At 40.7% G+C, this 11,221-nt stretch overlaps 2 protein-coding genes across 3 annotated transcripts in view; one reads left to right on the forward strand and one right to left on the reverse strand.

Moving 5' to 3' along the window:
* The window catches only part of st3gal7 (ST3 beta-galactoside alpha-2,3-sialyltransferase 7), a 3,553-nt gene extending 1,150 nt beyond the window's left edge, over window positions 1-2,403 (forward strand). For both annotated transcript variants that reach the window (XM_020601847.1, XM_020601848.1), the window contains exons 2-8: window positions 72-228; window positions 321-420; window positions 504-841; window positions 974-1,160; window positions 1,266-1,406; window positions 1,695-1,844; window positions 1,947-2,403. In XM_020601847.1, the coding sequence (XP_020457503.1) occupies window positions 89-228; window positions 321-420; window positions 504-841; window positions 974-1,160; window positions 1,266-1,406; window positions 1,695-1,844; window positions 1,947-2,033 (1,143 nt within the window). In that variant the 5' untranslated portion in view covers window positions 72-88 and the 3' untranslated portion in view covers window positions 2,034-2,403. The remainder of the gene's footprint in view (window positions 1-71; window positions 229-320; window positions 421-503; window positions 842-973; window positions 1,161-1,265; window positions 1,407-1,694; window positions 1,845-1,946) is intronic.
* A 194-nt stretch (window positions 2,404-2,597) lies between these two features.
* Window positions 2,598-11,221, reverse strand: hps1 (HPS1 biogenesis of lysosomal organelles complex 3 subunit 1). Its single transcript, XM_020601846.1, has 18 exons — window positions 10,898-11,221; window positions 8,940-9,130; window positions 8,717-8,851; window positions 8,136-8,278; window positions 7,938-8,046; window positions 7,215-7,375; window positions 6,984-7,086; window positions 6,802-6,886; window positions 6,493-6,551; window positions 6,221-6,388; window positions 5,640-5,819; window positions 5,002-5,078; window positions 4,771-4,908; window positions 4,495-4,560; window positions 4,157-4,304; window positions 3,405-3,518; window positions 3,221-3,303; window positions 2,598-3,137 (listed from the first exon to the last, which is right to left on the reverse strand). Exons 2-18 carry the CDS (start codon window positions 9,054-9,056, stop codon window positions 2,975-2,977), a joined length of 2,049 nt encoding a protein of 682 aa, XP_020457502.1. The 5' UTR covers window positions 9,057-9,130; window positions 10,898-11,221; the 3' UTR covers window positions 2,598-2,974.

Genomic DNA, 11,221 nt, shown 5'->3' on the forward strand with positions numbered 1-11,221 from the left:
AATGGTTATCAAGTGTTAAATGATGACATTATAAACACTGCAGTGATTTCAATAATGTGTCTGTGTTTCAGGTGTGAATACAGGTGCCATGGTGACACTGAGTCACTTGAGTGTACACGACACAGACGGTGGTTTCCCACTGCTGCCCGAGGCTGCATCATTAACGCCTGTGACTTACAAACAGCCAGTGGTCACAAAGACTGACTCCTCGGAATATTTCCTCAGCAGGTACATTTCTGCATAGTACAGTATTTATTTTGTGGACTTGTTATTTAACGCTATAAAACAAATTATTTTCTGCTTTTTTCTCTGCTGTGCAGGGGTGTGAACCTTGTCTTCAGCTTGGTTCTGCTGATTGGATGCTACTCAGCTATTCTTATTCCTGTGTATTTCCCCTCAGACCAAGATCCTAAAGATTTGGTATGAATATACAAATTAGTAATTATTTTGGATCATTGTTTTACTCTTACTAAACCTTTCTCTACGTTTGCCCCTCTGTTCAGGTGTTACTAAATCAGTCAGCCTCCCTGCTGTCAGGCCCCTGTGAGCCTTGCTGGTGTCTGAACCACCTCAAGCCTCTGTCCTGTTCTGCAGGGCTCCTGGACATCCCTGTGTTTGTACAGCATGACAGGCCTGTGCCCTGGGATCTGCCCCCTCCTCTAGGACTCCAGGGCAGTGAAGAACATCTAGCCCTGGCTCTTGCCTCTCTGCCTCAGCCTGGCCTGCCTCCATCACTAAGGAGAGACGGCAGCTGCAGACGATGTGTGGTGGTGGGCAATGGGGGAGTTCTTCATGGGAGCCATCTGGGATCTCATATAGATCAATATGACATCATTATCAGGTATGTGCACCAGTGTCAGTCAAGTGGAAGGATATAAACGTCCTCTATGGCCAAAAATTTGAATGAGTTTAAGAGAAGAGACAAAGCACAATCATTTTCACAGACATACAGTATATTCATCTCTCTTACCAGGCTCAATAATGCTCCAGTGCCTGGCTTTGAAAGAGATGTTGGTTCCCGCACCACCATCCGCCTGATTTACCCAGAGGGAGCACCTCGCTCTGCAAACGAGTACAAAAAGACCGCCATGGTAGCCCTGGTGGTCTTTAAGAGTCTGGACCTGGACTGGCTTACTTCTGTCATCACCAAACAGCCACTGGTAAATCTTATATCACAGGAATCATTACACAGAGAAACAGTGAATTACATCATCATCACACTAGCTGCCTTGCTTGCTTTAAATCTCCCGTGCTGTTTTTAACAGAGCTTCTGGTCCAAAATGTGGTTCTGGCGGGAAGTAGTGGACGATATTCCCCTGAGACCAGACAACTTCAGGATCCTCCACCCACAGATTATTCAGAAGACAGGAAAAGTCTTACAGAAATATGCTCAAAAACAGGGCAATGTGAGTTCTAACCTAACATGCACAGTCTATATTTAATTCCATTTTGACATGTAGTGATACTCCCTCACATTCTGCTCAGGCTATGTTGCATGCTTTCATACAATACCGCATGCAAACAAAAAAAAAGAAAATCCTATCCTGAATAATATGTGGATATGGCTGGCATGTTGTGACTTTGTTTAAGGGAGTGAAAGATGAGCAAACACAGCCTTCAGTTCAAGGCTATGATGTTGAAAATTTGGACCAAAATGTTGGTTTTTACAAAGACCATTTTCTCTCTTTAAATAGATGGTACCAACACTAGGTGTCAGTGCTGTGGTAATGGCTTTACAGCTATGTGACCAGGTGAGCCTGGCAGGGTTTGGGTACGATATGCAGCACCCAAAGGCCAGACTTCACTACTATGAGACCCTACGCATGGATGCAATGAAGGCTCAAGTAAGTTTAGGTTGATTACCAAAGAGTGGGACACATGTTTGAGACTCCTGATGTTCTGCCTCCAGTGATTCATTTAAGGCCCATTTTATTCTCATCAACCAGGTGTTACATGATGTCAGTGCTGAGAAACTCTTCCTGAGGGACCTGGTGGCTGCAGAAGCTGTCACTGACCTCACAGGAGCTTTGTGAGTCAGCGGTGTAGAGGCTGATAATATACTGAACTCAACGTGCACTCCTCCCTCACAGTGTGGACCTGTATGGAGTGCACCACAACTGTGCCCTGCTAGAAGAATCCTACCTAGACAGCACAGACTGACCTTTAAATGTTCAGAAACACCCGGGTTGACTGATGAGTGAGAAAATTAAACTCTAAAGGTTAGACAGGTTCATGACTATAGAGGCTAACCTAAGAATATCCAACTTAAATTAAATGAAGTTATTAAATCACCACCTGTTACACATTTAGCAATTGTCATATGAGTGAATAATTGTGCCCTCACACACCAACATGCTCAGTGAGCTGGGATTTGTGAAATAAATGCAGTGTTCGATGTTTGAATAGCGCCATTTCAATTATGTTTACAATGACTCAATGAACAAGTGAATGTGAAACTACTTATATTTATTGTCTAAAATTTAAACTCAGAAAAGATTTACAGTAATAACTATCACACATTTCATTCAAATATATTTATGGCACTAGCAATAGTAAAGGCAAAAATAGACAGTATCAGCATTTATAAAAATTAGCTGCAAATTTTAAAAAGTGGGACATAACAACCACATATACAATAGTATTATTAATAAATAGGAAACAGGTCATGGTCATATTTGAGCATTCAAAGTATATACAACAATTAAGGGGTAATATTGTCAATATAATTGATACACATTGCATAATAGTGCATAAGTGCACAGTTGTGCTAGTCATGAACTTAAGTGCTTCCAATTAATCATCTTAGCTCAGCTTATAACAGGGTGCTTTAATGGTGTACACAGTGAAAATTAAGGAAACATGAAACAGACACCTGCTGTTGTATGTATCTAGAGTGAGTGAGAAAATGTGGTTTTGTTCTTGGCAATACTGTAAATGTGTACCTTGGCTACTGTGACGCTATCCACGTGTGTGTCTACAGCAGTGGATTACGTGAAGGCTCCCACAGTTTGCTTGCCAGCTGTCTGCAGTGCTGAAGGATGATGTCGGTGGGGATGACCCCTAAGTGAACTGTCAGCAGCTCGTAGCACTTCACCATCTCCCCCTGCTGATTCTTACTGTAGTACCGCAGCAGCTTCCTGCCGGACATATTACTTTCTATAGTCAACAGCACTCACTTTTGGATTAATCACATCTGTTTATGTCATGCATAGTTGTTTACCAATAGTAGTCCCAGGCCAGCATTCCAATAGGGGCGGAGTCATCAGGTAGGACAGGTATGTCTCCTGCCTCCAACTTGTAGCCCTGGTTGATTAGATACACACAGTATATAATGCTTTCCCGGTGTACTGAATTGATGTCTGTTTTTTGTTCTGAGTTTTAAAACATAGGATGCCATAACTTACTGTTTCACTTTCAAACCAGAGGAAATAGCAGAAGTAAAAGTCTCCATCACGCAATGTGACCGTGGAATAACCCTTCCGGAGAAAGTGCCGTGTTGTGCTGACCAGGCTCCACACCTTCAGTATGCATTAGAAAAGAGAAATTCATTTAAGACAAAGATAAACAAAACAACTGATGCAGTGAGTATTTTAAAGAAACAATTAAAACATTTTGGAAATATACAGTATGCTTATTTGGTTTGTAAATATGACAAGTCTGCTCTGTCAAAGGTAACAAAACCCACCTCCAGGACCAGCACCTATAAAGCTCAGTAAGAAACATTTTGTTAGTTTAATCTGTACAAAAAACAAAATGTAAAAATGACAGTTACCTCATATTTGTCATACAGATGTTAAGAGTGGTAATTAATAATTAAATACTACTAATGGGACTGGCTGGTTACAACATAGTGCCAATTTTTTTGTGTTGAATTCTTAAAATATATCACAGAAAGATTATGGAATATGACAAAATATAAGACTACATTTGTTGTTAATATATTTTCTTGTGATTAAAGGAACAGTTTCAGGAATATGTTATATGCCAATCTATTAGTAGTATTTAATTATTCATTTAACTTAATAATTAAATACTACCCTGCTTATCTGCAGTGACAACAGACTAAAATCAGACATAAATGACTTGATAAGATCAACAGTTTCCAATTAATGTCACATTCATTAGTTCCAAGACATGCACATTTAATATGCTTGACCTTGCTTTTGATGAACTGAGCCACCGGTCCCTTCCCTAGTTCCGATGCTGGTCCGCGCTCTGTGGTGCAGAGTGAGGGCGCAATCATTTGGCCAGTGGATCGGTCCACACGGATAAAATGGATGAGGCCCGGGAAATCCTCCAGGTAAGTGAGATTAACTAGGTCAAGATCAATACACTCAGGAGAACAGTGTGCTACATAACAAAATCCTTTCTAGGTGCAGGAGCAGTAAGCCCCTATTGTCTAGACATATTACAAATTTAGCTTTGTGCAAAGCAGTGCTCACTGATTTGGTAAAATGTGGCATCACAGGGAGAATTATTTTGCTGACAGGATATGACACCATGGTGATATTTCTCTTGCTTTTCACCAACAGGAAGTCCTTCCAGTCCATTAGTTTCTCTCTGGCAGAGACAGAGAGGTTCACAGGAGGGAGAGAGAGAGAAAGTACAGACGTGAACTATTAAGGATGCCACTGTGGACTTGCCTTCTTGTGGGTATAGCTGAACTAAAAACCGATTCAGAAAATTCTAAACTGGTTCACATTTGAAAATGTAACACATAAGTTGCCAACAATAATACAGCAAAAACATGTCCAGCTGACTGATACTCACTGAGCCATAGTCTGGGCTCGTTCCTGCAGACCGGGAGAGAGACATCGAGGAATGTCGGCTGGTCCGGAGTCAATAAGAAAGCACTGTCGGTATATGCCACACAGCTGGGTCTTCATATTTTTACACCATGGGATAAGACTAAAACAAAAACATCAATGTGTTTGTTCAAAGGATTATCTAACTGCTGTGCTATGACGCACTTTAGCCAGCAGGGGGCTGTAGCAGACTTACTTTTTGTTGAATCCAGATCCTCCTCTGGCAAAAGCTCTGTTCTTGAACTCAGTCCAGACATTTTGTAATTGTGCAGACTGGATAGAAAACGAAGGAACAAAACATGATTTGTTTTTCCCAGCCTAAAAACTGAAAACATTTTCCTATGATAAATCTGACTGCTTTGTGTAAGGTACATTTTTCTATTAGGTGCCTCTCTTTTACTGGAGTTTAGCTGGTGGTATCAAAACTAACCATACAATCAAAAGGCTATTTAGTATTTCTACTTAGTGTGTGTTAAGACAAAAGGGGCACAGCTCGAACAACACTAAGATTAGTTCTCACAGCACATACAGACACTGAATTGGTATGTATTCAACGACACACTTTCATATGATTTGCAAATGATACTGGAATAACAAAGGAGAATTGCATGAGCTGACAGTTCAGCGTTACTACAGGCTATAACAGAAAGAAATACAATGTGTTAAAACAAATTATTTACATTGTTGAGTTTTACAAATAATTCTAAGGTTAATTATTCCAGGGTGTGAATTGACATAGGCAGACATGCATTGATGAGATGTATTAGCTTCATTTGAAAGCAAACAACAGCTGTTGGATATGTTGTGTATGGTGCAATGCATTTAAATCCATACCTGTACCTCACTGGGCCCCAAGACTTTAATGAATTTATCCAGTTTACTGCGGACATCTTGTATATTCGGTGGTCCTCTAGTAGCAGCAGAACCTTCCTGGCCTTCACGTAAACGTTTCTCCAGGGTGCTGAATGCCTCCAAAAACTTATACACTGACATGGCTACTGCAGTAGTGGGAATCTGACAGAGATAAATATAGATGATTAAGTGGTTCAACAAAAACTTAAGGGCTATTCATACTTTGCACTTCAGCATGTCTGCTATGGTCTAGATGAGGCCAACAATCTATGTCTGTGCAGACTGTTTGCTCAACAAAAAGCCCCGACTGTTCATGACCCTAATGCTTGGAAAACATCAGCATACACAGACAGAAGGCAGACCCTTGAATCAAAGTATGAATAGGAACATGTGCGCTTTCCTCATCCATAAGTTTGATTAGCCTTTTACAGCAGATACTGTGAACAGTGCTGCATAAAACTGATGTCCTGATAAATGTCCCAAAACCAGAAAATGTGAAGACAGAAAAGAAATTGCATGTTTGCAGCAAAATGAGGAAGTACATATACAGATGCGTGTACAACCTTAGTTAGCAACACTAGTGTGATGCCAGGCCACAGTGGCAAACAGTACATGGAGTGAGGCATCATTGGATACAGCCCATCTTTGCTCGAGACCTCTAAGAACACTCTGCGAGGGGTTAAAGGGCCGGGAGGAGGAACTTCCAGGGTCTGCAAGCTGTCCTCTGCCATCTGAAAACATCAGAATTTATCCATTAGTGAGGTCTTGTTCCAATTTATTTTGTATAGAATAGGCTATTATAAAGTGGGATGAACTATTAGGAATATACATTCACCTGGATGTCTGGGTCCATAAACTCAAACACAGGAGTACTACCCCTCAGTGGCTTGTCAGCTGGATCAAAAACACACATCATACTGTTCTTTAGAAAATATAAGACTGTAAGGATGACAAATACAATACATGAATGTACATGTAGGTTTTAAATGTTGTGTATGCTTCTGTGTGGAAAATGTACTGGCTGTATAAACAAATCTCCCTCTAGGACAATAAACACTATCTAATGTACCCTCAATAAGAAGGACATGCAGAGATAAAAATAAATCAATAAATACAAATACACATACTCTGCAACATAGCCCACCTGAACTGCTTGAGTCTCTGTTTGTAGGGGAGGGCTCTGGGGTGTAGAAACTTTCAGGACCAGAACTGGATGTATTCTCAATGTCCTTCACAGACAAACACACAACACACACAGAAACCAATAGTGAACAAAAGCTAACATTTTAAGGTGGTGCTGTTTGAGCAGCCTTCAGCATTTTCTACCTCAGGAACTGGATCATCCGTGTCTATGTTGCTAGGATACATATTCTGTGCCAGGATAATGAGGGTCAGCAGGTCTGAGGTGGTGAGCTTGCTCGCGCTGCGGCTAGAATTAGCGTGAAAGCAAAGAGACAGCATTCTTCTCAAAAAAATCCTTCTACATATTAAAAGAAACCATAATCAGAAGTAATAAACAGTGCGAGTAATGGAATAAATGTGAAGGCTTTGGTGTACGTGGAGTAGAAGACGAGGAGTTTGGTGTGGACCAGGACGAAGGCATGCAGCACCTCCTCTCCTGCTCTCTCCGCACTGCTGTTAAGATGCTGAACTAACCGGCGCTCCAAGAACTCGATGCACTGCTCACACAGTGCGGGGTGGATCAGCCTCTCCACTGCCTGAGAGCAGGAGGAAACAACAGGAGACCAGGGGGTTGAGGTTGGGGTAATGATTTGAGACAAGACAAAGTATATGTGCCCTTAATTATGTACACTCTGGCTTTTCAAATGCTTTTAGATGATGAACCGATCAGTATCTATAATGAAAAAAATGACTGAAGGATATCTGGAATGCTTTTATGGGTAATGGTTCATTTAGCTAACCTAAAATAACAGGCACAAAAATTCTGAAATTATAGCTTTAAAGGGAAATCCAACCTACATTTATCCTCATACTGGGAGGAAAGCAGGGTTTTTTTTATTAGACTTTGAATAATTCCAAAAAAGGAATATGTCTACATGGTTATGCTAACAATTTAAATGCCAAGTTGTAACAGGTTCACTGTATAGCTGAGCAGACAATGATAGACCTGAACAACACTTAACTTCCATTTATATATTTCACAACAACAACAAAGAAGACAAGAACATTTTAAGCAGATGAGTAAGAATGTAGTTAAATGTATCATTTTAATAAAAGGTTACATTTTCTGTGAGCCCTGCTATAAGCACTGCACTGCACCTCTACTAAGAAGCTCTGGTCGTTCTCTCGAAGCTGGCTGTACGTCTCCAGCAGGCTTTGAAGATGTTTCCACAGCCTTGCACGTTGCTGCGTGTCCTGAGGACGGAGCCTGGTAAGAAACACAACAGGTCATTTACAGACCAGAAGCTGTGTCCAAACTGTCCTGTATAAATAAGCAGGACACACAAAACGTCTTACTCTTTTCGGAGGAGGTTACTGCTGAGGGTGACCATGCCAAAGAGAACCTCAATCATCTTCTTCATCACATAGATCTTCCTCCTTAGATCATCCTCTCCCTCCTCACCATCTCCATTCACAGCAATGTAGAGACACTCTTCAAACTGAGGACACAAAATGCAGGTACAGCACAGACAGATGTATCACATTGATCCTGTTACTTGTGTTCTCTCAGGAGCAAATATTTACATGAGTAAGACCTAAAAGGCTGTCAACACTGAATGGATATGAAAGATGCCAAATATTTGACCTTGATAATTGTATCATGTGCTGCAAGAGGACAACGCTCAGTTTGATTTCTCAACAGGCCTCACATGACAAGCATGATACTTCATTGTAAGAGAGGCCAGCATTTACGTCACCCAGTGCTATTAATGGAGCGAGAAGAAGTTCAAGAAAGCAGGAATCTTCTCTATTCCTTAGGGCATTTCAAAACAGGGTTAAAAATTACCCAGGAAAATATATTGTTACATGATGAGAAGAGATCATCTGGAGCTCTGCACATGTGTGAGACAGCTTTTATTTTGGAAGGCAGGTGTTACCTGGTGTAGGACATAGATGTGGTTGTTTTCTGTGGTGAAGGAGGTGTAGCTGTCTCCCAGCCTGTCCACCAGGGTGGTGCAGGAGATAATCATAGGAGCGAACAGAGTGCTGATGCTGTCCTCAAAGGCTGGAAGCTGAAAACAAAAAAAGAAATCAGCTACGGGAAGTGAGTTACAAAGCACATGTGCAGTATCTGTTAGATGTGCTGTCCTTCCACCTTACCCTCTGGCCCTCCTCTTGAGTCACCTCATACTTTTCTTGGATATTCTGCAGAAATGCCGGGTCCGTCCAGTGGAAGAGGACCTCGGCACTCTCACTGGCTATCAGCAAGCACTTCATCTGGACCACAGATGCACTCCTGTCCTGCTTTACTCTTGTGTCCTATTTACGCCAACCACTCCACACGCATTATGCTATAAAGGAAAAGGTTAAAAGTATTGAAGCAGAAAACATAAACCAGAGCCTGGAGAGGGGTTTTGTTAAAGCATAGCAGTCTGGTCATGATGCTATTTACAGCTGGGGCATGTCCAAAAAGAAGAGGGTTTTAAACTCTTGAGTGTGAGGACATATACAAACCTCATCTCGATCCGATATAAATAGATTAATTATTAAAGTAAGAAATAGCACTCATTTTTTAAACAATTCCAGATGTCTTACTTGGCTCATATTCCAACAGTTTTATGGTACAAATGGTAAATGATTTAAAAAGTTGTAGAGATCTGAAAAACAGCCACAACTTGAAGACTTACTGACGTGTTAAATTTGTCTGTTCTTTTAGACGCACATCTACACAGTAACCACATATGTGTCCTGCTACTTGTCTTAGACTAAGAGTGTTATCTTGAAACAATCATTTTGAAACTCAAATTGCAGAATGTAAAGAAAACAAGGGGTCCACATGCAAAACCTACAAAATGTTTTCTTTAATCTTTTAACATGCACGTATCAACACAGAGGGAGGAAAAAGAACACAAGCGTCGGCTATGCCTTCTTCAGTGGGCAACAGTCTTTCAACCCGACCTCATTTTAGAACCATACATAAATAAAGATAAGACAAATGAAACATTTAATGTGTCCAACCTCTTCAACTTTTAGAAAATCATCTTTGTGCTGGCAGATATTTGATCAATGACAACCTCTGGTGAGAGCGCCGATTTAAAAAGGAAGGGCAAGACAGAAATACCAGCTGTGAGGGACTGGCAAAGTGCGTATAAGTCTCCACTGTACTCCGTTTGCAAAACTCTCTATTCCATTACATCTTCAATCCTTTATTTAGTTTTAATCTTGCTATGACTAAACTGTAGATTTAGTCCAGGGTACCGTATATTTCTTTTTGACAATATGCATTGGTGGAAGAAGTACTCAAGATTCTTTACTTAATGGAAAGTAGTAATACCACAACATAATGCCCTGTTACTCTGTTCAAAATATGACTTAGGTACAAAGAATTATTAAAAAGTAAAAGTACTGGTTATGCAGAATGATATTTCACACTTATGTAGGTCTATACTATATTATTGGATTGTAATTATTGATGCATTATTGTCCACAACACATTTTATATAATGTTAGCCACCTTGTTTTGTACTTTAATGCTCTGTAGCTTGTGAATTAGCAATCAGGGATCCATAAAGTCTTACGATTATACTGTATTTTGTTATTAATCTGATTCTGAAAAGTAACTAAGGTTATGAAATATGTGGAGTAAAAAGTCCAATATTCTGAAATATAGGCCTATTGAATTCTAAGTAGCAGAAAATGAAAATAGTCCAGTAAATATATCTGAACATTGTTTACATCACATACAGGTCTATTTACAAAGGTGTTCATCGTTAGGGAACATAAATGCGACATCTTTCTTTCACTGTTCTACAAAGACAAATGTGATTACGACTTTTACGACTTCCTTAATATACCTATCATCACAGACGTGCACGCACAGACCCTTTACAAATGTCGTGCAATGTGCTGACCGAGCACAACCATGGAATGAACCCTGTACTGATTATTTGACATTTGTGTTTAAAACATTGTTTGTAATTTTAAAGTAATCCGATCCGTAAATTACATCCCGCGTTTTACCAAAAGCCTCGAGTCCTTTGTTGTTACTAAACTTCTAACTTCCAAGATGCACACACACACCGACTATGTCCGAAACACACGCACAGTTAACAACTCACTCTGTGCTCCCAGATTCCTCCAGTATCTCGGTCCAAAGTCTCGGTGCGGCTCAAAACATAATCTCCCTTCAACAGTTGGTGCCGCCCGTGGTGGAGACTTTCATTGGGGCCGCTGTGTCAACTGCTTCCTTCCTAACCGTCTGCACAACGCCACCTCCGAGTCACATGACTTCAGCAGCACCTGTCTGACCTGAAGACGGCTAGAGCTGTCGATGCTACCACGGTCCCCCGATAAGTACGTGTAATAAATGGCCGCTCTTTTCAGTTGATTTCCCCTGGAGGCACCTGAAGACCAGTGAGTCAGGGAAGACAAGTCATGTGCTG

The sequence above is a fragment of the Monopterus albus genome, unplaced genomic scaffold (assembly GCF_001952655.1).
Source record: "Monopterus albus unplaced genomic scaffold, M_albus_1.0 scaffold52.1, whole genome shotgun sequence".
In the NCBI taxonomy this organism is placed as follows: Eukaryota; Metazoa; Chordata; class Actinopteri; order Synbranchiformes; family Synbranchidae; genus Monopterus; species Monopterus albus.